This window comes from Arvicanthis niloticus, chromosome 14 (assembly GCF_011762505.2).
Source record: "Arvicanthis niloticus isolate mArvNil1 chromosome 14, mArvNil1.pat.X, whole genome shotgun sequence".
NCBI lineage: Eukaryota > Metazoa > Chordata > Mammalia > Rodentia > Muridae > Arvicanthis > Arvicanthis niloticus.
Genome location: NC_047671.1, coordinates 30,641,494 through 30,668,372, shown reverse-complemented (window position 1 = coordinate 30,668,372; position 26,879 = coordinate 30,641,494). Strand labels below are relative to the sequence as shown.

General features: G+C 42.8%; 1 protein-coding gene across 1 annotated transcript in view; it reads right to left on the bottom strand.

Moving 5' to 3' along the window:
* The window catches only part of Fbn2 (fibrillin 2), a 208,441-nt gene that overhangs the window by 53,179 nt on the left and 128,383 nt on the right, over positions 1-26,879 (bottom strand). The window contains exons 20-33 of the mRNA XM_034518514.2: positions 23,771-23,890; positions 19,398-19,535; positions 18,820-18,870; positions 18,212-18,337; positions 14,394-14,621; positions 13,766-13,891; positions 10,226-10,354; positions 9,280-9,405; positions 7,365-7,490; positions 6,850-6,972; positions 6,587-6,712; positions 5,709-5,834; positions 3,333-3,455; positions 940-1,062 (exon numbers count right to left, since the gene is read on the bottom strand). Of these exons, the coding sequence (XP_034374405.1) occupies positions 940-1,062; positions 3,333-3,455; positions 5,709-5,834; positions 6,587-6,712; positions 6,850-6,972; positions 7,365-7,490; positions 9,280-9,405; positions 10,226-10,354; positions 13,766-13,891; positions 14,394-14,621; positions 18,212-18,337; positions 18,820-18,870; positions 19,398-19,535; positions 23,771-23,890 (1,791 nt within the window). The remainder of the gene's footprint in view (positions 1-939; positions 1,063-3,332; positions 3,456-5,708; positions 5,835-6,586; positions 6,713-6,849; positions 6,973-7,364; positions 7,491-9,279; positions 9,406-10,225; positions 10,355-13,765; positions 13,892-14,393; positions 14,622-18,211; positions 18,338-18,819; positions 18,871-19,397; positions 19,536-23,770; positions 23,891-26,879) is intronic.

The following is a 26,879-nucleotide window of genomic DNA, read 5'->3' as shown; positions in this document are numbered from 1 at the left end:
AGATGTGTTTGCCACCCAAACCATTCTTTCTTTGATGCTACAACACATACAAAGCCCAGGGAATATAAACTAGCCAATGTGTTAAAGAGAAGGAGTGCCAGATAAACACACTTTCTTAAAAGGGGACCCGAAACTGATGAGTTCTGCACTCCGTGTGGGCTGTTACAGATTTAGTCTTCTAAGTGTGAGAGTGAAGTGTGAATGAAGATCAGCTCATAAAGCAGAACTCATTTTCTTGCCTGAAAGGATGACCTAACCTTATATATGTGTGCAGTGAGACAACACGTCACCCTTGAGCCCCGGGGAGGGGCAGGAGTGAAAGAGCAGTCAGCATGGACTGCCTCCCACTGTGCAGTTTCCCAGTATTCCTTTCAAAACTGTGAGAAGAGCTAGTGAAACTCCCAGGAGGAGAATCGCAGCTTTGATGATTTATCTTTGAAGGACACATTACACATCCCAGTCTTCAAAAACTGAGAAGTTCTCCCCCTCCCCCTGCACCTCCTCCCTGTCATCCACTCAGTGATAAAAAAGTGCTGTTAAGGTCACTATTTTACTCCTATTTTAAGCTGAGAAGGGCTAAAGCCACACAGGCTACTCATGTGCTGAGGTTTACAGCAGGGGAAGCCAGGAGATACTTGAACCCGCATGGTGTTATCCAAAGCCTGCGTTTTCCTGACTATTACTTTATAAAGGAGTGAACAGATAATGACAGTCATTAACAGAACAGGAAGTAATATATGCCATTACATTAAAACATCCACCAGTGTCACGGAAGCCTTTGCAGGCTTCTGTGTTTGATGGAAAAAAAAAAAGGTATGTGCCCATTTATAGGTCAAGCATAACTACTGCAACAATCACTTAAGCCTTCTTCAAACAAAGAGAGCACACCTGGTGTTCTGAGATAGACACATGGGAGCACACTTTGGGTCTGTCACTCACCTGAGCAAGTAAAGCCATCTCCCGTGAAACCCTCCGAGCAGGCACATCGGTATGAGCCTGGGGTGTTGACACACTGGGCGTTTATGCTGCACTGGTGGGTTCCGTTCGAACATTCGTCCAGATCTGTGTGGCAAGCAAGCGCAACCAAGAAGATCAGAGATGAAGATGGTACAGTCCAATTCGAGGGAAGGGTTTGGCGTGTGGAGATTCTGAGCCAGTCTAAACAGATTTCAGTTTAGTTTATCTGGAAAGGCACTGCTTACAGTCCCTAAGATTTTAGGTTCATAATTCAAAAGGTTTATATCGTAACTGTGGCCCCTGCTACTGATTCAAGTGTTGTGGGACGTATTTAAGGAAAACTGGCCTCAGATTTCACTCTGACCTCCAGCTATCTCGAGGCTTTTACTACTGGTTCCTTTATTGCTGGAAGAGGATTTGTTTAAGATAACAATGATCTTCACAAGACGGAATCAGCATATAGTTTTAAATTTATTTTGTAAGAAGGGAAGAGACGCATAGTTCTTGATCTCATGGAACTAACAGGCTATCAGAAAAGATGGATGTCAAATACAGAAAAGAGACAATTACATGCTCTTCTATGTATTACTAAAAAGATTACAGAAATAACCTAACCTAGATTGCAGGGAACAAGGGAGGCCCATTGAAGAAGTACTTTTTAGTCAGCCTCAGATGCCCTCTTCCAAGGATGAGGAAGCGTGACCTCAGTGAACAGGAGAAAAGATGGCTTCTCACAGAGAGCAGCACTCACAGGGCCACTAAAGAGGAAAGGTACAGGATATGACATTACAGCAAAGCCCAGTACAGGGGAAGGGCAGTGTCAGCTGAGCTAGAAGATGCTGCTTCTCCTAAAGTGAGTTAAATTGTGAAGAGGCTTAAGGGTTCTGCCACTTTAAATATTTAAATTGCAGGAGGATCATGGAGTGAATATGGAGGAGGGAGGGGGAGAAGGAAAGAGGGAAAAGGGGGAGGAAGGAGGGGAAGAGGATCAATCCAGAGAGAAGGGGACAGATGGAAGGAGGGGGAGGAAGAGGAGGGCAGAGCAGGTAGGAGGAGTGAGGGGAGGGGAAGTAAATGACTGAGCACAGGATGAAGATGGCAAGGAGGGACCGGGACTGGTATAGGAGCACAGGTCCCTGAATCCTGTAATCTCCTTGTGGGGCTGGCAGTCATGTGATAGCCAGACTGACAGATTGACATAAAGAACCTAAATGGGAACAAAACAACAACCCCCCCCCAAAACAAAACAAAACCCAAACCAAAACAACAACAACAAAAAACTAGCAGGCACATGGGACAAGAGAAAAAAAAAACAAAAAACAAAAAACAAACCAAACCAAACAAACAAACAAACAAAATGGGAATGAGGACAGGCATGGAAAGTCATGAGATTATGCTAGTGGGGATGGCTGGCCTGAAAAAGGGCTTCCTTTAGACCAGGGGGAAGCCCGACAGAGGGTGTTTCACAGAGAAGTCATTTGGAAACTATGATGATACATATTCTGTAAATTGGCATTAAATATTTGACAAGTATGAAACACTTGGCAGGATAGGCAGGTTTTATTCAAATTAATTCACATTATTGGTGAGAGATATTAAGGGTGCCTGTTTTACTCCTTACTGTGGGCCCATAAGCTTTTACTACTGTGTCGTCATAGGAAGGTCAGCTCAGACGGCTTTTTTTTCTTTCTATTTCAAATTGACCTGGGTAATTGTTACCACCTGGAAATAGTCTTTACTGTTACAGCATGAGCATATTAAGCAGTTCTATGAATGACACCCAGGGTATAGTCCAGTCTTCTGCCTTGGGGCTCTACAGGCTTCTATTAGGTTTCAGTTCAAGAATTGAAGAACTTAGGGAAAAAGATTTCCCTATTCTCCCCTTTCAAGTTAGACTTCTTAGAACTCAAGAAAATACTCAGTGTTGCCTGCAAGAACGATCCTATCTGTTAAGGGCTGTTCGCTTACTCCCATCCCAAGGCCGCGTGAGAAACCCCTCTGTGTTCTCTATTGACTTTACTGGCTCTCACCCCACACTGATGGCTCTGGGTGAAGACCGGGAAAACACATCAGCCATTTTTCACGTTACAGTTGTTTAGATCACTGGCTGCACATCAGATAATTTTTACCGAGCAACATGCATGAAGAGGCAGATGCCAAAGCATCCTGTTGTAATTGGACCATTTATATTAAGGGCTGAGGAAACACTCAGGCAGGAATGATCCCTACGACCAAAGACAGATTTGATTTACGGGAGTCTAAATGGACAGTGAGGAGCAAGTTCCTGCTGGAGATGTGTGGGTCAACAAGTGTGCAAAGAATAGTCAGTAATGACACTGGTCCTTCCAGAAGGGTCTTTCTGCCTGCAAACTCACCAATGCATTTGATGCCATTTCCCACCCAGCCTTCTCGGCAGCTGCATTTGAAGCTTCCAGGGACATTCAGACACGAGGCGTGCATGTCGCAGTTATGGGCGCCAATTTCACACTCGTCCACATCTGAGAAACCAGGGTTAAGAAGAGAAAGGTAAAGGAGAGAAAGCATGAGCTGGTTAATTCTACTTTCAAGTACGTTTCTGAAAAGACAACCGTTTCGGATAAACAGGAGACTGTACAGAGAAAGCACTAATACTGCCTTTTGTCTTTAATTCTTTTTTATTTCAGTAAGACGTATAACTTCACGATCATGACCAAACAAACCCTTCCTTACAGGAACTTGCTAGCCATTTCCTCCTGGAATGAGAAAGTGCAGCTGTTGTCCCTGGATCTAAGTGGCAGCCCCCACATGTCACAAAGGCCCAGACAAAACTCTGTGGGAAGAATATTGGAGACACGCATTTCGGGAGAGATTTTGCGAAAGACTCTGCTGTTCCTTTCTATTAGTATTTATCACATATTTTTATGAAGATAAGGATGACATTAAAAGAAAGCCACCCTTCATTTTAAAAGTCACTACCATAATGTGGTTCAGTGGTACAATGCTTGCTTAGCATGTGCGAGCATCTATGTTTAATTTCCAGCACCCACAAATCAGGACTTCAGGACTGTATATATATATATTTAGAGATTTTGTAAATGGTCACTCATGTGTATGCTTTTTTTTTTTTTTCATTCTTATCTGAGAATATGTGAAGAATGTTCTCTGTGGATGTGATTTGGAATTCGACCAATGCTTTCCAGCATGTGTTTATATTCATAACAATTATACAGAAATACACATGTGTGACCTATTCAGGTATACACAGTCGCGTGCAGCCTAATGATAGTTTGGTCAATGGCAGACCAAGGACATTACAACGGTCCCCTAAGCTTATAATACCTAGACGTGCAGCTGTGCTTGGATAATTATGGGTTTTGATGTTAACATGGCAATGAAACCATCTAAGGGCCCACTTCTTGCAACGTATCCTCACTGCAAAGCAATACACAATTGTGTAGATGTGTGTATACATAACATATACACTCATACAAGCTAGGTATGTTGGGTCCCCCAAAGCTTTCTAGAATGTGATTTGTGTGTTCTAAGAGTTCACTGGCTGCAAGCTGCCACTGCTGAATGGGTACTGAAGACACTACTGGCTTCGATCCTGTTTTTTAGTAATGATCACAGGACAGACCTGTCCACATCATCCTGGATGGTCAGCTAAAGGGTTTGCTGTAGCCTGAGCTCCTCACTGAAGCCTCGAGCAAAATTCCACACAGGGACCTTAAAGAAACCATGCAAGGGACAAGTAGCTCACACCTTGATTGACATCTACTAGTCCCATCTGTATGTGAGGAATAAAACTAAAGAGTCAAAAAGGAGACAGAAGATAAAGTGCATGGAGTGAGCAAGAGGAGTGAAGAGAGAGCGGTAACTGGGGAGAGAGAGAGAGAGAGAGAGAGAGAGAGAGAGAGAGAGAGAGAGAGAGAGAGAGAGAGAGAGAAGAGAGAGAGAGGAAGGAGAAAGAAGAGATGAGAAACCATTGAAGCAAGGCAGTAAATGTCCAAATAGAACCTTAGGATGTGTTATCAACTTAACATTGCAAGACAAATGAAACTTTGGATCTTTTAAGCCACTGGTTCTCAGCCTGTGGTTCATGACCCCTTTGGCATTGACAATGACCCTTTCGTAAGAGTCGCCTAAGACACTGGAACACACAGATATTTATATTACGATTCATTCATTGACAGTAGCAAAATTACAGTTATGAGGTATCAACAAAAACTTATGGTTGAGTGGGGCAGTGGTGGCGCATGCCTTTAATCCCAGCACTTGGGAGGCAGAGGCAGGCGGATTTCTGAGTTCGAGGCCAGCCTGGTCTACAGAGTGAGTTCCAGGACAGCCAGGGCTACACAGAGAAACCCTGTCTCAAAAAACAAACAAACAAACAAAACCAACCAACCAAAAAAACCTTATGGTTGGGGGTCGCCACAATATGAGGAGCTGTATTACAGGGCTGCAGCATCAGGAAGGCTGAAGACCACTGCTTTCATTTCCTACTTTACATGGGCCCTCCACTTGGGCTGCCATCAAGCCGAGCTACTGAATGATGTTGCAAGATCCATCAGAAGCCGAGCATACTCTTCACTCCTTCCTCCCTCCTGGGTGGCTCAGGCAGTGTGCACTGCATAGCTAAGAGCCAGTTAACAGATCAAACTGGCAGGAATGTCCTGCTTGGCTGGGTCTTGGGATGCTGATTGCTGGAATGATGTCAGCCTATGAAACCGCTGAGGCTGAAGCCAAGCGGACGGACATGGGTGGAATCCTACCTGTGCATCCCGTGGTCCCCTTCTTCACTGAGTATCCCAGCTGGCAGTGGCAAATGAAAGAGCCCTTCGTGTTCTCGCATTCCCCAAACATGCAGATGTTGGGATTCAAGTCGCACTCGTTCACATCTGGAAAACACATTGCATGGTCTGGTTACTATTGTCTGTCACCGTAATTTCAAAACCACCTTTTAAACTGAATGTCAACACAGGGCTGAGATGAACCGACAAAATTTAAAACGTAGTTCACTTGAAGGATCTGTCTTGCAGAGTAAATATCTATGTGCCTTTAAAGGGTTTCTGAAATAATTCTTCCTCCTCAGATTTTGCAGATCTGGCAAAATGGCTTGGATTTTCAAAGTAACACTGGAAAAGCCCTCTCTCCATGTTTATGTGTGTTCATGCATGTATCAAATCAGAATTTGCTGGGGAGGAGTGCTATGACATGTTATCTTCTGCACTTAAGGTGGTTATCACATTTATGGATTCACAGGAGCTGTGGTTACCTGCACAAGACCTGCACAAGGTAGAGCCAGCTACAATGGCAGCATATGTTAGATACTTGATTTTGAGGTCCCAGACTCTACTGAGGAGCTACGGTCAGTAGAGAGTTGCTGAGGGAGGAAGAACCATTCCTTTTTGGAGGATGTGGCCAGTAGTAGGATTCCTGAGCTCCAGTGGGTGTCCCTACACCCATGTACAAACAGACAGCACAAACTGGACTCAGAGGCCCAAAACAAACAGACAAGGTTGGGAGGGAGACATGTTTGAGGAGATATGGGAAGAGATGGAGATGGGGTAAATATGATTATATTCCACTCTGTATGAAGGTCTTAAGAAGAAAGAACAAGAAAAAATTACCACTGGTTTCCGATACCCACCGATGCACGTTTTCATGTCCATTGAAGCCATGAAGCCATCGTAGCAGAGGCAGCGATACTCCCCAGGGATGTTGGTGCACTGGCCACCATCACAGATGTCAGGGTTATTTTCACACTCATCAATATCTGATGACACAAAGGAAGCCTCCGGTCAAAGCAGGAACCCTGGTACACTTTCTCCACGCAGCTCTAATCAACAACGTCTGGAGCCACGTTTGCAATACAACAGCCGTGGCATGCACATTTTTTGATCTTGGCCATACCTGCACACGACCGTCCGTCCGGCATCAGTGCGTACCCCTCGCTGCAGCTGCATTCGTAGCTTCCTTCGGAGTTGGTGCACTGGGTGTCACAGCCCCCGTTCATTATCATACACTCATCGATATCTGTGCAGGCATTACACAAGCGCGTTAAATGCCACGTCCACACCCAGGCAAGGGAATGGCTGGCGCGTCTTCTTTTAGATAATGACTGACTAACTTTGGATTTGTCTGCATTTCTATTTGTATTGATTCAAGATTAAACCACCATTCTTCCTTAAATCCCCTTTACTTCCTTTCATGTAGCATTCTATTTAGTCTACCATGTGAGGAGGGAAGAACTCAGGAATATAGTACGTATGGGGTTTGGAGCACTTTTTTATGATGGGGCAGTGAGTTTTCTGTAAAGCCAACAAATCTACGGGACCCCTGCTTACATTCATTTATAGGATGTATTTGGTGAGGGAGCTTGATGATCAGAGAGCTGGGAGATGCAGACCCACATGGCCCACCCTTACCTGTACAGCCCTGGCGGTCTGGCGTGGCCTGGTATCCAGGATTGCAAGAGCACTGATAGGTTCCGATCATGTTCACGCATTTGCCATTTCTACAGAGATTATCGCTCAACGAGCACTCGTTAATATCTGTGAAAGGCAAACAGAGCCACGCTTTATACCAGAGCATGATTGCAAGAGCCTTTAGGAGCAGGCTTCACCAAAGAGGTGAGTAGCCTGAGTAGGAAACAGGCTAACCTGGGCTATGTGGTGAAAATATATGGGCCTCTATTCACTGACACCAGATCTTTCTGTTGTGTTGGAAGCATTTCCTTCTCTGTCTAGAGTTTCCAGAACGGAACTGTATGTTTTTTACTAGCCCTTGAAATGGACAGAATACAACTGAGCAATTTTTAATGTTATTTGATTTAAATTACAAATACATAGCTAGAGTACCTAGTAATCTCTATGTCAGAGAGCTTATTACTATTTTATGAGTTTATACTGTTGCACTCACATGGTCTTCAATAGCTGTTTGGGTGCGGCCTACACAACTTATCCCGAAGGAAGACAGCCGTCCCAGGGAAGAGAGACACGGCAGTAAGACCCTCATGTATGTTTTCACTGAGCTGTTTATGTGCCTGCACAGGTGGATTTTTCAGTCCGCAACTCTTACTTTAAAACAATCTGACCCTTACAAGATGGACAAATACCTTTTTTTTTTTCTTTTCTTTTTTTTTTTTAAAAGTCATGCAAAAGTATGTAAAATAAATTAGTAAATTCTTAGAGAACACCCAGAAAGATGGCAGACTGATCCATTTCTATAGATAAAATACTCATCAGAATGAATACAAGTTAGACATCGTGACCACAGACAGTAACTAGATGTAACAAGACATTATTTAGGACTCACACACTTAGGTAAAGATTACGCTATATAAATTTATGCTTATATTTATTTATTTATTAGGTACAGATACTACAAAGCATTTATTTTATAATATATATTGCCCCTCTGAAGGGTAATTTTATCTATTTATTTTTATTTATTTATTTATTTATTTATTTGCCATAAGGTTGATGAACTCTAAGCAACAGCAAATTGGACTCAGGCGTGGTTTTCTGAATCACTATACTGCTGCATGTCCAGCCATGGATTTTTCAATCCCCAGTGTAAAATCGTCTTTTGCTCTGTTATCAAAATTAAAAAAAAAAAATACTTAAAACTTTAAATCTATCTTTCTGAAAATGTCTGCTTAGCGTGTTATTTAATGTTCACTTCATGTACCAGCACAGAAATCTATCTGGCTTGTAAATAAATATATGTGCACTGAAGAGCTATGCTCAAAACTGTCCTAAGGAAGAGCTCTCCTGAAGACGATGCCGCCTGGCTGGACAGCAAGTGTACTAGACCATGGTAATCATCGTGTGGAGGATTTACACGTCAGAACAGGAATGAGGAAACGCCCGAACACATTCCGGGCATCTTCCTGAACTTGGTTCTAGTAGGGAGACCTTGAGAAGTCTTGGAGTGCCAAGAGAGCTCTCGTAGTCACACATGGGTGAGTAGACCTGGGTTTACATATACTCTGCCAGAGCAGAGAGGGAACAGGGAGTAAACAGGTGTACGGACAGGACAGCAACTGTCCAGGAAGTGTCCTGGACAGATGACTCACAACCCTGCCTGGACGATGAAGCCTACGACCTTGCAGAGGTCTTTCCACAGAAAGCAGCCCAGTGCCCAACATTCTAGAAACCAGACAGTGGGAATTCGGATTTCCAAGTTGTCGTGAGCCACAGGGCAATGCGTTCACTAGAGGTGACTTCTGATTTTCACCCATTGTACACACTGGATTTCCTTCCTTCCTTCCTTCCTTCCTTCCTTCCTTCCTTCCTTCCTTCCTTCCTTCCTTTCTTTCTTGGAAGGGGGAAATCTCACCTACACAGTCCTCACGGGACGGCGACAGCTCGTGTCCCAGTGGGCAGTCACACTGAAAGCTTCCCTCAGTGTTCACGCAGGTGCCACCCCTACAAAGGAGAGGGTTACGTTCACATTCGTCAATGTCTGAAAGGTAAAAACGTGAGATTCATTAAAGCACCCTGAGGAAAATATATTTACACATATAGTATGGGAGAAGGGCCATTAAGAAGGCAGGTGTGTGATGTAAACATAAAGACACACCCAATCAGAAGTGGGCTAAGCTTTACCTTTTGTTTCAACATAAAAATTAAGTAACTTCTACTCTTACTATAGTAAATTAGTGAAAAAATTTCATGTACAAAATAATGGCTCATAAGAAGTGGTCAATGTAACTTTTTTCTTTATATCACCATAGACTTGCATTCATATGTTGTTCTCAGCCATTTTCATGTTTTTAGATTGAATCCAACTACACAAAAAAAAAATTTCTAAAACTCCTGAATGTTTACAGTTGGGGTGTTCAACCTGTGGCCCTTGGCTGCATGCAGCCCAAGATAGCCATGAGTCCAGCCCAGCTCACTGTAGGGGACAATGCCCCGTTACAATGTGCAAACATTGGATCCCTTAGAGCAGCAACATCGTATGTGTTAAGTCCCATAAGTCACTCATATGAAATAGTGACACAAACATTTTTCAATATCACAACTGTAAAGACAGAGCTCTCATGGCACTGGCAAGGAAGAACACAAATCTGGGGTCAGCACAAGGTTATCCATTTTAAATAAATGCACCCTGGGTAGTCTGTGTGTTGTTTCCAGCCCAGGGAAGGGATTCTGTAGGCCTTTATTCTCAGCACACGCCCTGTCAAGGGTGCTGCCACAGCCCTGAAGCCAGCAGAGGTACAGCATGATGAGCATATAGTTGTCAGGTTCCAGGCCAGCCAGGAGGGTCTGGCCACGCTTACCCATGCAATTCTTCATCATCATGAAACCGCTCTCGTAGCCCTCAAAGCACTCGCATTCAAAGCTGCCTGGCGTATTGACACAGATGCCACTGCCACAGAGGTCAGGGGAGATCCTGCACTCATCGATGTCTGGCCCCCGCGTTCAAAAGAAGAAAAAAAAAAAAAACAAGAAAAATACAGAATGAGGTAAGAGAGCGCTGGAGGGACGGGGCCTTCTAGGTGAGAGCACTGTACATTTGAGATTTAGGGAAATTGGGGCTGAGAGTAGGAAGAAATTTTCTGAAGAGACAGGATGGAGGGGACCAGGCCTTCATCAGGCACATTCCTTTCTCCAACTGTCAAAACTGTCATGGTCAACCGGCAGGTGGGGCCTGTGTGTCTTTGAATTCTGAAATGTGGCCTTCTCTTTGTGGCTTAGATGTAGTGATAGAGAACAGACCACACAACTCCTATGTGGCCCATGTGAGGAGGCCGTGTGCTCACGTGGGAGGAAGCCACAGCAATTCGTGGAGGCTGTTCATTCTGCTACCCCAGTCTGTTCATTGGCTACCCCAGGCAAGAGTGTGAGCATGTGCACAGGGAACACTGTGCTAAGCAGCACAGAGCCCCCCCCTCCCCGATGCTGAGCGGGGCTGGCTGACAGGACACAGAGAGGTAGTCCCCAAGGCAGACACAGCACACTCCTCCAGCCAGAGAGCATGCAGACATAACAGGGCCTTGGAGTCAACCTGTTATGCGATCTGTGACACAGTTGGAGAAGTGCTTAACTACCCAACTTTCTAAAAAAACCAAAAACCAAAAACCAAAAAACTATGTGTGCCTATGTTGCTATGTTTGCTCTATTACTGTTAGAATCATTAGTAATGTATGGGCACCCACAGAAAGTTTGGAGAAATCTCTCACACCGTAACATATTTTCAGTTTGGGAATTGAATCTCCACAAAAGACGTTTAAGAAAATATGAGCTATATTTTTTTAAAAAAGTCACAATAAAAGAAACGTCTGCCACTGTCTTGTTTCATTTTAAAATGTTGATTGATTTATTAAGGCGGGTCTTACTGTGTCTCAGACTGGCCTGGAACATCCTACATAGATGAGGAACTCGCAGCGATCCACCTGTCTCTACCTGCCAAATGCTGAATTAAAGGCGCATGCCAACACACCGGGCTCATTGTCTCTTGATGAATTGAAATTTAAGTCTTTCTGTATAGGCTATCAATGGAGAACTCGCACATTTACTTTGGTTGGATAAGTCACAATTCCTGCCTTCAGTTTTTATTTATTTCCTCGGTTACTAAGCCATACCCCAAAACACCAAAGTGCTTTCCCTTAAACAAAAACCTCACCGACACAATTGGCCTTTCAATTTCTGGTGACTGCTATTCGGCATCCTAAGGGGAACGGAGGAAATCCTGTGGTAAACAAGGGCCAGTTTGGGGTCAGTGTGCAGCTGTGGGAGCACCACATGGTAGAAGTATGGCCTCTGTGGTAAGGTGCCCGAGTACAGCCCAGTCTTTCATCTTTCAGGGTGTTGGAAAAATTCAACCATTTTCTTTCCCTTAGTTTTCTCATCTATAGCAGGACTCATCTCTAGAATAAAGGGAGTCAAGCCTAAGAACAGTGGCACATGCACACTGCTATACATGTATGAGGGAGGAAGTGTACATGTATGTACATGTATGTGCTAGGAGCTAGCACTTTGAAAGGCAAGGCTTTCAGACGGAACCTGAAGGTTGTGTAGAAATTCTAACTTCTAAGATGTGGAATAACTAGACAGGCAGAAACAAGTGCATAGATGGGGAGCCACTGGTTTTCCAGAAGCAGAAGGTTGCCGAGTGGTTGGCTGCAGAGGCTGACAATCAACGTAGGTGGGAAGGATGGGCCTGATTACCCAGAATGCCACCCTGCTAACAAGAATGGGAGCCAGTCGCATTGCAGGGGATTCGTTCTCTGTTCTCAAACAAGGCAGTGCTACTGATAACTATCTCCTGTAGTGGAGGGTGCTCGTTTGTGAGATTAAGAACCTTGTCTAATTGCACATTACAAACAAGGGCCAAGGCTAGAGCTAGAAGAACCTCAGCTGCTTTGTCTATTACAGGTCCAGGATGGCCTGGGTCAAAAATGGCATTTTTTGAGGAGCAGGCTGAAAACCCCCACACTTGCAAAAATGAAGGATTTGGCTGTGGAAATTCAATGGCTAGGAAGGCACCAGTAGGTCTGCCATGTAGCAGAAACAGATATGTACACCAAGACCTCTCGATTGAGGAAAGTCTCTCTTCTTCCTGCACTCCTGTTCTAGGTGCAAAGCTGATAGAATACTCTCAGACATCACCTGAGGTGTTACCTTAGGCCATGGCCAAGATGATTCAGCAACTGTCAAAACTGCAAAATGAATAGTTGGCTTAGAAGAGGGTACGAAGTAGAAGGCAGAAAGCAGGATAGCAGGCAGAGAGAGGGGCAAGGGCAGGCAGGGGCAACGCTGAGGAATTACCTTTCGCTTGTGAAAAATTCAAGGGAGACGGAAGACGGACAAGATAGGGTGAATAACCAAGCCCACAGAGACTTATCCTATAGCAGGAGTGGAGGAGACTGGAGAGACAGAGGAGTTAACTTCAAACAGGGAGAGTCTGTAGCTCTCTGACACTGGAGGAGGGAAGAGGGTGGAAGAGTGACTTCCATGAAGAAAGGATGCCTGGGGACAGACATAAAGAAAGGAGAGCTATGAAGGTATGTCAGCAGTTCAGAGGCACGGAGAAGTTTCAATAGTTCTGGGAAGCTAAAGGAGGAGTTTGCTAAGGAGCCGTGAGGGCCCTGTTGAGGGTGGATGTTGGCCTTCTAGAGAAGAGATGCTGATGGTGAGGGGGATGAAGGCTGAGGGGCAGAGCAGCAAGACAAAGAAGAACTTGAGTGGCTGAGACAGGACAGCTGTGAAATACCCAGGCATAGTCCAGGTTGTGCAGGCACAGGAAGTAGGCAAGAGAGACATTTTAATGAGTATGATGAAGAAGGGCCAGGTGAGAGGTCAGAAAGGGGAAAAGTGTACACCTGGAAATTCCATACACGGATGCAGGCAACTCTACACAGAAATTCCTGGTCAAGTATTTGCACTAAATCACATGCCATCAAACAGAGACAGTTCTACGTTCATCTCTTTCCAATCCAAAGTGGTTAAGAGTGCTGGTTGCAGGCTAGGAAAACAAGCGGAAACATGTCTCTCACTAAGACAATTCCTGGCATTTCCTTCAAATACGACATAACAGGCACAGACTCTTAGTGGCTATATGCTTTAGCACTTATATGTTTTGAAGATCATAATTTTTACATCCAAAATAATTGCTATCCAAATTATCCAAAATAATTTTGTGCTATCTTGTAGCTCTCTCTCAGTTATTTGGAGACTTGGCTTTTAAGTCCAGCAAAAGAAAAGAGTGAGTGTGTGTGGGGGGGGCGTTGCATTCTCACTGAGAAGATGAACTTTTGAAGGCAGATTATTCAAACAAGAGAGCTAAGGGGTTCACTCATGGAGAAAAATAATCTTACCGGTACAGTTTCTCTCCTCCATGTCCAGGGCAAAGCCATTATTGCAACGACACTTGAAGCTTCCAATTGTGTTTCTGCACTTCCCATAGGTGCACATCCCAGGAAAGGCTTTGCACTCGTTGATGTCTGTAAGCAGAGCGAGGACCAACTGCTGAGATGGTTGACAGGGGTGAGTACCTCCATCACCTCGACTTAAAAATTGATCGCCATAGACAATTACTGTGCACCCACAGACAGGGACAGCTCCCGGGGTTTGCAGTGGCTACAGATATGGCACAGGGACGTGTCCACCATGGAAGAGATGCTCCACTGTCACCCAAGTCTTACTCCTGTATATATGGCTGTTGCTTACACAGATAATTAGGGACAGAGATCTCTCTGCTGCTGAAGAAGTAGGCAGAGCTGCCTCTCCTCAAGTTATGTCAAAAGAAAAGTACAGAGACAGAAAGAGAAACAGAATGATCACTGTTCTGTTTCCCAGCTTTTTACCAACACTGTCTTTTACATGTAATTTATAGTTTTGGATCTTAAGTCAGCTACAAATGATATGTTGAAAACTCAACCAATTCTCAGAGAGTGTAGAGAGTGCCCTGTGAGTATGGTGGGCCAGAGACCATCTTGTACTTACCTTTGTAAAATGGACGCCCAGTGAGGATGTCCCCTCTGTTAGCAAATCCTGGGCCCCGGGGGCACAGGGTCTCATATTCCTTGGTGCCAGGTTTGGGGCATTCTTCACACTCTGTACCCCAAGCTGCCCCGACTGCACAGCAGCAGGCGTCCATGCGGAACTTCCCAGGAACAGGGTGGATGCACTCATCCTCATCCCACTTCAGAAAGCAGTGCTCCATACGGATATCTGCATAAAGAGTGCACATGTAGTCTGAGCATGAGTGGGAGCACTCACTGAACATCCTATACCTGCTTAGTGCCTCAGAGACCATGGGCCCCAGGCTACCTGTACTTAGCTAAAACCGTTACATCTCCAAAGATTCTTCCTTCCTCAGTGGCCATGCTGGGTAAAGCGCTCTTAACAAAGCAGTGGATGGTGGTAGGCCTGGAGACAGACTTAAAATGAGAAATCAGTTTGTCACCATCTTGAATGGACTACGATGACAGTCACGCAGGGAGAGTGAAGGTGGGCTCTTAGATTACTTAACTCTCACAAGAAGCCCCCCAAATGTCCTGGCAAATGATCACTCTCTTACATTTTTTACATCAGAACAATAATTTCAATAATGGAATCTTCTTTGTCACCACCTTAAAGTAATTTTGCAGTCCTGTTAGGGTCTAGTCAGTCCTGTTAGGGTCTAGATAGTCCCGTTAGGGTCTAAGTAGTCCTGTTAGGGTCTAGTCAGTCTTGTTAGGACCTAGTCAGTCCTGTTATGGTCTAGACAGTCCTGTTAGGGTCTAGTCAGTCTTGTTAGGTCCTAGTCAGTTCTGTTATGGTCTAGTCAGTCCTGTTAACATCTAGTTAGTCCTGCTAGAGTCTAGTCAGTCCTGTTAGGGCCTAGTCAGTCCTGTTATAGTCTAGTCAGTCCTGTTAACATCTAGTTAGTCCTGTTATGGCCTAGTCAGTCCTGTTAGGGCCTAGTCAGTCCTGTTATGGTCTAGTCAGTCCTGTTAACATCTAGTTAGTCCTGTTAGGGTCTAGTCATAAACAGTAATGGTTGCTGTATGCAACTTGGTAAAATCTATAGTATTTGCTTTACTAAAACATGATACTTTTACTTCGATTGGGTTTTGTTCTGTTGTTACAAATTTTGCATTTGGGTTTTGTCCCGAGTCATGTAAACATGTTGAATTCTTTACTCCAAAGGGGCCAAATCATTTGTTTAAATGAATGAACATTTTCCTCTTAACTTTAAGCTGTACCAAACTGTGTGTTAGTGCTTAGCCTGAGTTACTCAGAGACTCAGAGCAGCAATGGACACAGCCATAAACAGGTTGAGCCAGTATGATCTACAGACAATAGGCTCACGTGTTGTTCAACAGAGATGGAGGGTGGAGGAACTACAGTCATACACTGTTTAACAACAAAAATGGACAACAGGCTCAGGAAATATTTTTCATAGCTAAATAAAATGATGTTGGTGAAGGTATCCTGAGGGATGACATCATTAGTGAGCTTGAAAACGGCTTCACAGAGGGAAAGGCCACTGTAAAGAAGAGAGAAGTTTGCTCTTCAGTTGTCAATACAGAGCATTTTAAGTTCTCAATCAAAGGTTGCATCAACGTCTGCAACTGTCTTTAACCTTGAGTAACACCCATTTCCAAGAATCAAAACTAAGAAAATGATTCTTCAAGAGAGAGCATGGTTAAGTTTCATTCTGAGTCTTTTTTTTTTTGGTTTTTCGAGACAGGGTTTCTCTGTGTAGCTCTGGCTGTCCTGAAACTCACTCTGTAGACCAGGCTAGCCTCGAACTCAGAAATCCGCCTGCCTCTGCCTCCCAATTGCTGGGATTAAAGGTGTGCGCCACCACCACCCGGCTCATTCTGAGTCTTACATGCCATCTGTCAACAGTAATAGGAAGCAAAAACCACACACTTAGCCATATCTCAAAGTCTCTGTACAACTCCCCAAGCACTGGGCTCCGAGTTGGCTTCACCCAGCACTGCCACTAGGGAAGGAGGAATTTCACGAGATGCGAAAGATTTAATAACTAAATTTTAGTTAAATTTAGGTGGCCCAAGGATCACTGAAGTCATCTGCTTGGAAGTCATTCTGTAATAAACTGGAACAATGGGTTACAGGAACCAAGAATATAAAAAGTCTTTATATTTGAGAAGGGTAACTTGGTGTCTTTATTATGAAGATTCATATCACTATTTATACCAAGAATTAAAATAGCCAGAGCACAAGGCCACAAAACCGAAGTGTCTACCTAAGTAGACACTTTGATTGGCTTGCAAAAAAACTATAATGGAACCCTGGAACCCAACAGCACGTATACTTGGGAGTTTGCCACAATGCCCACTGCTTCTTATTGTGCTTCACTAAGTTACGTCAGCTTACCTCCAGCAGACACTCGAGATGACATTCCTAATTTATATGAAGCTCTAATACAGTGACTAATCACTAACCTGTCCTCAGCATCTTCACACTGACACACACCAACCCCCTGAAATGTTCTTACATCCTCAGAAGGAGTCAATTTAGAACAAGTTAGAAGGAACAAAATCTTTCATCAAGTACTAGGCTCAAGAATGCAGTATTTGGTTTGCCACTAAGACAAAGATTTGCTGTGTAAGAATGAGGACTGGGGTCCAGATTCCCAGAAATCTCTGTATAAGCCAGGCATGGTAGTGTACACCTGCGACCTCAGCTCTGGGGTGGTGGGAACAAAAGATGGAAGGGTGTTCATTGCCCACCCAGTCTAGCCACAGTGGAAAGATCTGGATTCAGTGAGGGATCAAGTCTCAAAGGGAAGTTGGAGAGCAACGTGAGAAGAAGCAGGAATTGACTTGTGAGAGACTCGAGTCTTAAGTGTACCAACGTCTACACAAGTGCCCAGACGTGCACACATCCAAAAGAAGGAAGTCAACCACATACAAAATTATTTTCCATGTTGAATATGTGCTTTCTAAATGATTCCATATGAACCAAAATACTGCTTTCCATCCAGACTTAAATATGCTGTCAAAATTAACTTAAAATGAAGTCTCTGTTATAGTAAATTAAGCTCTGTACTACTGCAGGGCTAACTATTAAACTAGTAGTGGAAAAATACTATCGATACATTTAAACATTTGAATATCTTTGCTACCACTGTTCCTTCTTTGTCCACCTTCTTAAGTTACAAACACAGTAACTGACATTAAAAAAATGTTTTGTAAAATACAGCTTCACCATTCCAGAGCTTATTGGGAAAAGTTGTCTTTAAAAGAAAAATGTTTGCTCACATATAATGCAAAATAAAGGAGAGCTTCTTTTTCCATTATGAAACTCAAATTATTTCAGCTATGGCCCTGATAGAGCCTAAGGTCAAACCACCATCCTCACATTGTTGATAACAAGTCTGTGCATTTTAGATCTTTAGAAGAAAAAAAAAAGCATTAAGAAAATGATTGACATGCCTTTGTCCCTCCCCCCTTTATCTGGAGAGTCCAGTTGCAGTGAGCTGGTACATGGTAATGTTTTGAATTCTAGGTTCAAATTATGCCTAGTTTTCTTCTTCTATTAATTCTATGTGAATAATTCAACTTGTTTAAAGTATCAAAAACTAAGGATTAAATGATAGTTTCTTTTTTTTTAGTCACGAAAACATTTTAAACTATTTCAATAAAACATATATTTTAATACCTTGGAGTGCTTTCCTCCTTAAACAGTATCTCATTTAAAGCCAATTTTTCAAGTATAGACTCTGGTTTTGGACTGGACTACCGCCCAAAGGACAAAGGAGCTGATGGCTAGCTCCATGCATGCAGACAGGAAAGTGCTCATCTTACCCAAACAGACACGGCCAGTACCGTCCAGAGTAAGGCCTTCAGGGCATTCACAGTGGAAAGAGCCTTTGCTGTTGACACAACGTCCATTTGGACAGACGCCAGGAAACACCTCACATTCATTAACGTCTGTGGGCGAAACGCAGTAAGCAGAAGGTTAAAGATGTCACAAATAGAAAAAGCAGGTGTAGCCTCATTTCCTGTGTAGTGTGTTCAATCTGCAACACGGTGTGGATTATTACTTGAGTTAAAGCAAAAAAAAAAAAAAAAAAAAAAAAAAAAAAAAAAAAAAAAAATTCCACAAGGCAGCCACCAGCTTTCCTGGGCACCAGCTGTGCAGACGACCGCAGTCTTGCTGGTCCATAAAAGTGCAGCCCAGACATGCTCCTTTGCCAGCTGTTCTGTGCCTTGAAGGCTGGGGGACTTCCTTATGAAATTTCCTCAGCTGTATGAAGATGAGAAAGGGGGAAGCTCAAAGCTATTTCCTAAGTGCACTGTGTTGATTACCCGGAGTGATTTTAAACTGAAATCTCAAGGGTCTTGAGAACAGTGACTAGCCACTTGCAACCTTCAGTGAATAGTAGTATCTTTCATTCACGAGTCACACCCACCTTCACAAGTCACACCTTTGATCCTGGCAAACCCTCTTGGGCAAGCTGCATCTATAAGAACAAAAGGACAGAATTTTACTTCTTTATAGAAAAAAAAAAAGAATACAGGAGTCTCAGGCTCGAGAAATAGTAGGAGGGAATTAACTTTGAAGTTGGGTCTCAAAGACCAGTTGTCTTCCATTCAGAAAGCACTTCAGTTGCTATAGTTACGCTGTCGGTGTTGACACAGTTTGAAATGATTTCTCCCATAATTCCTCAAATTGACAACTGAATTAAAAGCAAACCAGTCAAAACCTCAGGGTGAGAGGCTATCACATCCCATTGGGACACATTCAAATGAAGACATAAGGTTCGAGCTAATTCCCTTTCCACGTCTGAGATACTTAGATCTGCTCTGTGTTAAAGGAGAAAATTAAACATGCATTTCAAGAGGAGAACAAATTTCACTAGGAAGACAGTTTTGGAGAGAAGACAACCTAGCAGTCTTCCCTGCCACTTAAGACACACTGAGAAGGAGTGACCATTGATGAGAGATGACACTTCAGTGACCAAGTCAGAGGGCGTGGTCAGGCTCCTACCTAGCTCACAGCGTTCACAGGGGCTCCCCCAGGCAGCTCCAAGCGTGGCACAGCATTCGGATTTCAGGGTGGCTCCATTGATGTTCACTTCACAGCGGTTGTCCTGGATGTTGAGCCAGCACGTCCCTTTCAGACTGTCTGAAAAGGAATAGAGAGGTCGGGAAGCTCTTCCATTGGCAGAAAATGAACTCTGCGCACACCAAAGATATTTGTCACGGTGCAAAAAGACGAGAGAGTATTCATTCTTAAAATCATTTTTTACAGCATGTTCTTTGAACAGACTGAAATGTGCTTACATTTAAATATGCCATAAGTCAAACACTGATAGGCCCCATCTCATACAGTGTAGCCATTAATATGATGATATCTACTAACGATCTCTAGAGGAATAAGCACTGCTGCCTGAGGGTTGATTCTGGTACTAGGACTGTGGCAAATTGCCATGATCACACCATAACACACATGGAAAGCAATGTCCTTTATGGAATGTGCTTTGATAGTTAGGAACAAATACACCTCAGTTTCTTTCTTAACTCATTTCTCATGGAACAAGCCAGCCAAAATCTACACATTCTGTCCTAGAAGAGCCAGGATTTCCCTAACTGAAGACATTTACTTGATTAATAACTTGGAAAAAAATCTAAAGAAAATAAAGATGACAAGCATCTGATGGTAAGATGTAATGGTGAAATGACCAGTACGTCATTTCTTGGTTATACAAGGCATAGTTTCTTTTAGGAGTTTTTGCCTTGCAAACCTATTATTTTAGCTCCAGCTCCAAAACTAATATATACTTACAGTCAATTATTTGAACATAGAGAAATATAACAAGATATAAAAATCACCTAGCAATCTGACCATCTTAGAGAGCCACTTCGAATTTTTGAAATGTCTCCACATCTCATTTACCTTTTTATTTTTAAATAGTAAATTCCTAGTGAGCTACCATGGACATTTAGCTTCTGATTCCACCTGTGTTAAGAGGGGTGGGGGAAGCTTTTGATAGAACAACAGATTTTAATTGAACAAAGTAAATGACAACTAATTTTAAAGCAGTGGTAGTGAACGTATCCAAGCTGACATGGCAAATACTAACTGCCGATACAAGTGCATGCTTAGTTTTCATTGGAGAACTGCAGCTTTCAGCTAAGTGTGCATGATCTGGCAATATCCTTGATTAATTGCTTATGTATATAGGTTCAGGGGTGCAGCTCAGAAATCTGCATTCTTGACATTCTCCTCAGATGATTCTGATAATAGACCCTTAAGAACATAGTGTTGCACACACGTTAGGAATATCAAAGTATAAGCTGAGGGTGTGGGCAGAAGTTGAGGATGTGGGAGGAGCTGGGTGAGTGTGGGAGGAGCTGAGTGAAGATGTGGGAGGAGCTGGTGAGTGTGGGAGGAGCTGAGTGAAGATGTGGGAGGAGCTGGGTGAGTGTGGGAGGAAATGAGTGAAGATGTGGAAGCTGTGTGAGTGTGGGAGGAGCTGAGTGAAGATGTGGGAGGAGCTTGGTGAGAGTATGGGAGGGGCTGGGTGAGTGTGAGAAGAGCTGAGTGTAGGTGTGGAAGGAGCTGGGTGAGAGTGTGGCAGAAGCTGGGTGAATGTGGAAAGAGCTGAGTGAGGAGTATGTGGGAGGAGCTGAGTAAGAGTGTAGAAGGGGCGAAGGGTATAGGAGGAGATGAGAGTGTAGGAGGAGATGAGAGTGTGGGAGGAGCTAAATGAGGACATAGGAGGAGCTGGGTGAGGGGGCAGGCAGAACTAGATAAGCATATAGAAAGTGTGTACATAGACATAATGGAGTTTTGTGACTTTTGTAGGAAAATAAACCCAATCAGAAAGGTTAAGTGAAATAAGACTCAGAAAGACAAATATTATATGCACAACATAGATTGAAATATATATATGTCTGTATATATGTATGTGTGTGTACTCATAAATACATGTTTGCATATCAGAGCTAGAAAGAGAAGCATGAGTGAGTAGTAAGAGATCTTTAGGGAGGGGGCAAATAAGGACAATAATGGAATACACATAACAGGACAGAAGAAGGGGGACCAATTGGGGAAAGAGAAGGGACCAGTTCGTGTAGGGAGAGTGATGGGCTAGTGGGGGAGGTCAGAGAGGCAGGGGGATGCATAAGAACACAATATAGTGATATGTACATATGAAGATGCTGTGATGAAATCTATTACCATGCTAAGCTAACCTATATTAATTATTAATAAAAGTAGAAGACAAACAAGGAGGGATAAAAAGTGGCTGAAATATGGGTAATGGGTATTCCACTTGAGGTTTGGGAGTAAGTCATAATGGTGGAAGAGGAGACTTTGGGTTAACAGTTGAAAGAATGGGGCTGCCATTTGCTAAGATAAAGAAGTTTCTTGTAAACAGGACCAAGTATGAAAATCAGAACCTGGTGTTAGACATCTTCTGCTAAGATGTCCGGCGACACCCAAACAGAAGGAGCTGCAACCAGGTAGACGTACAAGCCCAGAATTAGCAGAAAGGTGAGAATGGATCCATGGAACTGGGAAACAGCACAGAGAGCAACTGGAAGTGAATGCACACAGGGATGCAAAGTGCTCAAGGGCCAACCGGTGGTGATACACTGCAGGCTGGAGGTCAGGAGGTCAAGAAGAAGAGAGCAAAAGAAATAAGAGCAAAAGGGGAGGGCAGAAAACAGTTGCAGTTGGGATGTTCGCAATGCAGATCCTGAGAAAGCGAGTGGTGAACTTCTTTATAGTTTATTGCTAGGAATGGACAGTGGGATCTGATATCAGGGAGCCTGCTGTTCCTCTATGTGGGGCAAGAGTGCAGACCCAAGACACAGACGTGGGACACGGTTGCTATCCAACTAGAGAGCAGCACAACTCAGGAAAAGTGAGCTCTGGACAGGCTGAGCAACGCTAACCGAGATACAATAGTCTTCTACGTGTTCAGAAAAATCACATTTAGTATAAGTGAAGGACTAGCTCAAACTCCGCAACTCTTAGTACTCAAGTCTTAGTGACTTAGTGACATCACAGATGGCCTGATTTTTAAATTAGTGATCACAAAGTAGAATCTTCATTCCTTTACAAATTTAGTGACTTAGATCCTGTGACTAGCAGTGGCTGGCTCATCACTGATTAGAACCACTGACAGCCCCGCTAAAAACACATTCAAGGTTGGCTGGAGAGATGGTTCAGTGGGTAAAACGTGCTTGCCCACAAGCCTGGACCTGAGCGGGATTCACGTGGTAGAAAGAGAACCAATGGAAATACTCAAAACTTTATCATAATGAATGAAAACATTTAAAAGGCTGTCTGGGAAATGTGGCAGTATTTAGTTGTTGGCAAATGAAGAAAACGACTTAATGATTTGGGAATAAATGTCTTTGTTTCATTAATAACTAGGACAAAAGGCAGAGATGAATTCACTTTGGTTAGATAACGGTCGAGAACTTGCCCATCTGTATGGCATGGTATAAGCTAAATAACACAGAACAGTTAGTTTCCTTTAAAGGCGGATATTAGGGAGTGATGGCAAGCTTGGCGTGCCTGGGAAATAGAGCCATTGCCACTAGACATAGGAAGAAATGACTCGGGTAGACCTTGTCCGTATACATGAGTTTTTCATCCTTGATCAAATTATCTTGCTCTGCATACATTATACGTCATTACCAAGACCTGGCCTCGAGCAGGCTCATACCTGTCATCCCAGGACTTGTGAAGCTGAGACAGAGGAAGTATGGAGTTACCAGTCAGCCTGCCTGCTTTGTATCAGGTCCTAGGCCAGCCTGGGCTATACATCAAAATCCTATCTATCTTGGAGCAAAATCATGAATAAAAAGAACTGGCCCTAGATGCTCTGAATCGTATTACCACCCTTAGAGACTTTCCAAAGCAAGAGAACATCTATCTTCTTTTCTCTGGAGTCTATCAGCTTGTGATCGATGAGGGAAAGGAAAATACTGAACTCCCTCTATGCTTCAGTGCCTAAAAAAATCTTCAAATTCTTGTCCTGTGAACTGAATCCAAATCCCTTCATGTCTTTGATTATGATAGATTTAAAGTTCCTGTGATGGGATTTGACTGTGCCAATGCCTAAGGGATTCATTCAAAGGTAAGCAGTGTGTATAATGACTTGGGAATAAATGTCTTCTTGACGGGATTTGACTGTGCTCATGCCCCAGGGATTCAAACGTAAGGAATGTGCCTCTACAGCAGGGCTCACAACCATGGCAGCATGTGTCTACAGACATGAAAGGAAGGTGGTCTGGAGCCTAACGGGTCAAAGCCCATCAGCTCCCCTCCCATCAGCTGTTTTCACCTCAGGAAGGCTGAGGTGTGAGACGACCTTCACAGGGAGATCCATGCTGTGATCTTACCGATGCAGATGAGTCCGGTGGAGCTGAGCTTGCTGCCAGGTGAGCACTCACAGTGGAAAGAGCCCAGGTTGTTCCTGCAGGCCCCATTGACACATGGGTTGCTCTCACATTCATTTACATCTACAATCCAGAAGGAAAAGATTCCGTTAGAGCTGCCATGTGTTTCTGGAAAATATTATTCCAGCAAGCCGGACTGTGCCAGAACGTCTGGTAAACTTGGCTCTTATAATTTTAATATGGATGGATATACAAGGCCTAAAGTGAAGAGGGAGTGCAGACATGTGTTCTACAGCACGGATAGACATTGACATGACTGGAGACTCAGTAGGACCACAAGCAACAGCCTATTCAGAAGAGGGTTTAGTATGTGTGCCTTCTCTGACTCTAACTACATATAGTCGATTTGTTTTGCTCTGTAGTCAGTTCTAACTCCAGGTACAACTCTAGGGCACAATAACGTTTGATCATTTCTGTCACTCACACTTCTGCGAAGCTTTGAAGACAAAAGTATACTAACATTGGCTTCCATTCTGAACTCCTAGAGGCAAACTAGGAAATAAGAACTGGGATGTTAATACTAGCTACAGAACTCTTCCCAGCTGGCATCCACCATTCTCTTTCTTGAGTCCTTTATAGTTACACGATTAGTTAAGAAATTACTTTACACAACCAACTTTAGTAAGATATAAAATAGGAAAATGAGAGCTGGGGCAGAGTGGGTGGGGGTGTGTGTGGCTCAGGGGTAGAGCACATGTTTCAGGCTCTAAGTTCAGTCTTCAGAACTGTTGGAAATAGAAAAAAAAATCAATCGCACTCAATAGGACTTGATAACCACTTCTTTTAGCCTTAAATCAAATAATATACCAGCAACCTAAGCAAATCCTGTTGCTGACAAAAGCAAACAGAATCACAGTACACCTACATTTTTTAAGAGGTGAATTTCTCAAGTTTATAAAGTCACTTAACACATGAATCAGTAAGAGGTAAACACAACTCTCAGTTGAAATATGAACAATAACATTAAGGACACTTTCTATAAAATTCAACTACTCATCTTACAGGAGTCATCATTGAGATCCCATCTCCCCTTGCTAAGTTATTCCAAACATGTCAATATACTTCAGCACTCTAGGTTAAACAGTAGTGTTGCTGAGATACCAATGAGATATTACCCTCTATACTTAGACTTAATATAGACACTTCTCTTCTTGAAATGTCGGAGAAGACATATAAGTAAAGCTGGAAGGATCTATTTCTTGTCCCTAACTATCTCAAATAAAATGTACATAAACCAATCTCGAAAGAGGGGCAGGTTCAGAATTGACTACCAGCCAATGGGTTTAAAATATCAGTTCAAAAATCTGTGTAAAGGGACCAAAGATACAGTAATAGGGGAGGGAAAATGCCATGGGACCCTAAGCTGTAAACAAAGAACTGTAGGCATGTAAGGAATGTGGAGAGTCAGGAACTCTGATTGATTATCTGACACCAAGTGGGCAGCCCTAAAAACATACACGTACAAGTAACATATGGTCTGAGAAAGTTAATTTCTATTTCTCGAAACACACAACATACACATAAAACAACAACAACAACAACAACAACAACAACAACAACAACAACAACAACGAAACAGAGGCCATGAACTTGAGAGACAGGTACATGGAAGATGTCAGAGAGAGAGAAGAAATAAGATGAGAGTTATATAGTTGTATTTTAATTTAAAAATTCTATGTAGAGAGAGACTATTGCTACTTCAGAATGACTAAAGAAGTGATCAGGTGTTAATTTAGCTCTTGAACTATAAATTATTTGGGGATGCACGGATACAAGTTCATTTTGCTTTCAGAGTGCTTGCAGTAGAAAAGGACCTCTTAAAAGAGAAATGAAAGTATTTATAATACTACACTAATTCAGAGGTGAGGCTTTTTAATGAAAGCATGCGCTCTACAATATTAAAATCCTTCCACGAAAAATGCAAGGGCAAAAGAAACTAGATGTGCAGGAAGCAGGCAATCTGTCCAAGGGGATTCCACATTTAATTCTCCAATTAATTCATGTGGGAGAAGATTTCCCCAAAAGAAAAGTGCTTGGGTCATGGTTTCACAAAGATTCATTTTGAATTAAGCAATGGTGAACTCAAAGACTATAAACACATACAGGGACAAGTACAAATATCAGCTATTTAGTTTTTTCCTTAAATATAATTTTTTTTTTATAGTATAAATGTCACGGAACCAGAAATTGAAACAGTTCACTGTACATTTCTGGAAATAAACTTCAAAGCACATCTGGCTTACATTTAACTACTTATGTCACTGGGAAACACAATCTAAGCCACAGTACTTGATGTAAAAAAATTTAACTTTCACAGACTCTCCAAGCCCAAGCAAAATGAATTTTTTTTTTGTGGGGGCGGGGGAGGTAACTTCAGCCTCAAACACAGAGGAACATCCTGCTTACTGTTGCTGCTGTTTATTATATATTTAAATTAATCTATTGAAAACATGAATTACAAATAGAATGAGCAAACAGAGAAAAATACATATACAGAAAGCTGAAGTTTGTAACGAATCTGGTAATAATTCTCTGTCTAGCCCTTGGAAATTAGTGAAGAAAGAGTAGAGGAGAGAGAACTCAGGCTGACACATTGACTGTGGCTAATGGGGGAAGCCAGGAGATGCAAAGAGAGAAGAGGAGAGCAGCCTCCAGGTCTGTACACATGTGTACATATGTGTACATATGAAGGGAAAATCTTTTGATGAAATGAAAAGCACTTAACAGTGTGTAAAATTTGGGTAGGGGTAAGTTTTCCGTGTAAATCTTTTTTTTTTTTTTTTTTTTTTTTTTTTTTTTTTTTTTTTTAATTTCCATCAACACCATGCGGTTGGAGCCAAAATATTTCTCTATTATTTCATCTTTATTTATATAACACTAACTTCTTTCCTATGAATGACAGATTAAAGTCATTTCCATACCAAAGGCAAGGTTAAGGCTTATTAAGAACAAGTGTCCTTTGAATAAAATATGTCAAGATGTCTCTCTAACCTTCCTTATTGGTTCATTTGCCACGGAAGAGACTTAGAATTTACGGGAGCACCCAGCATCT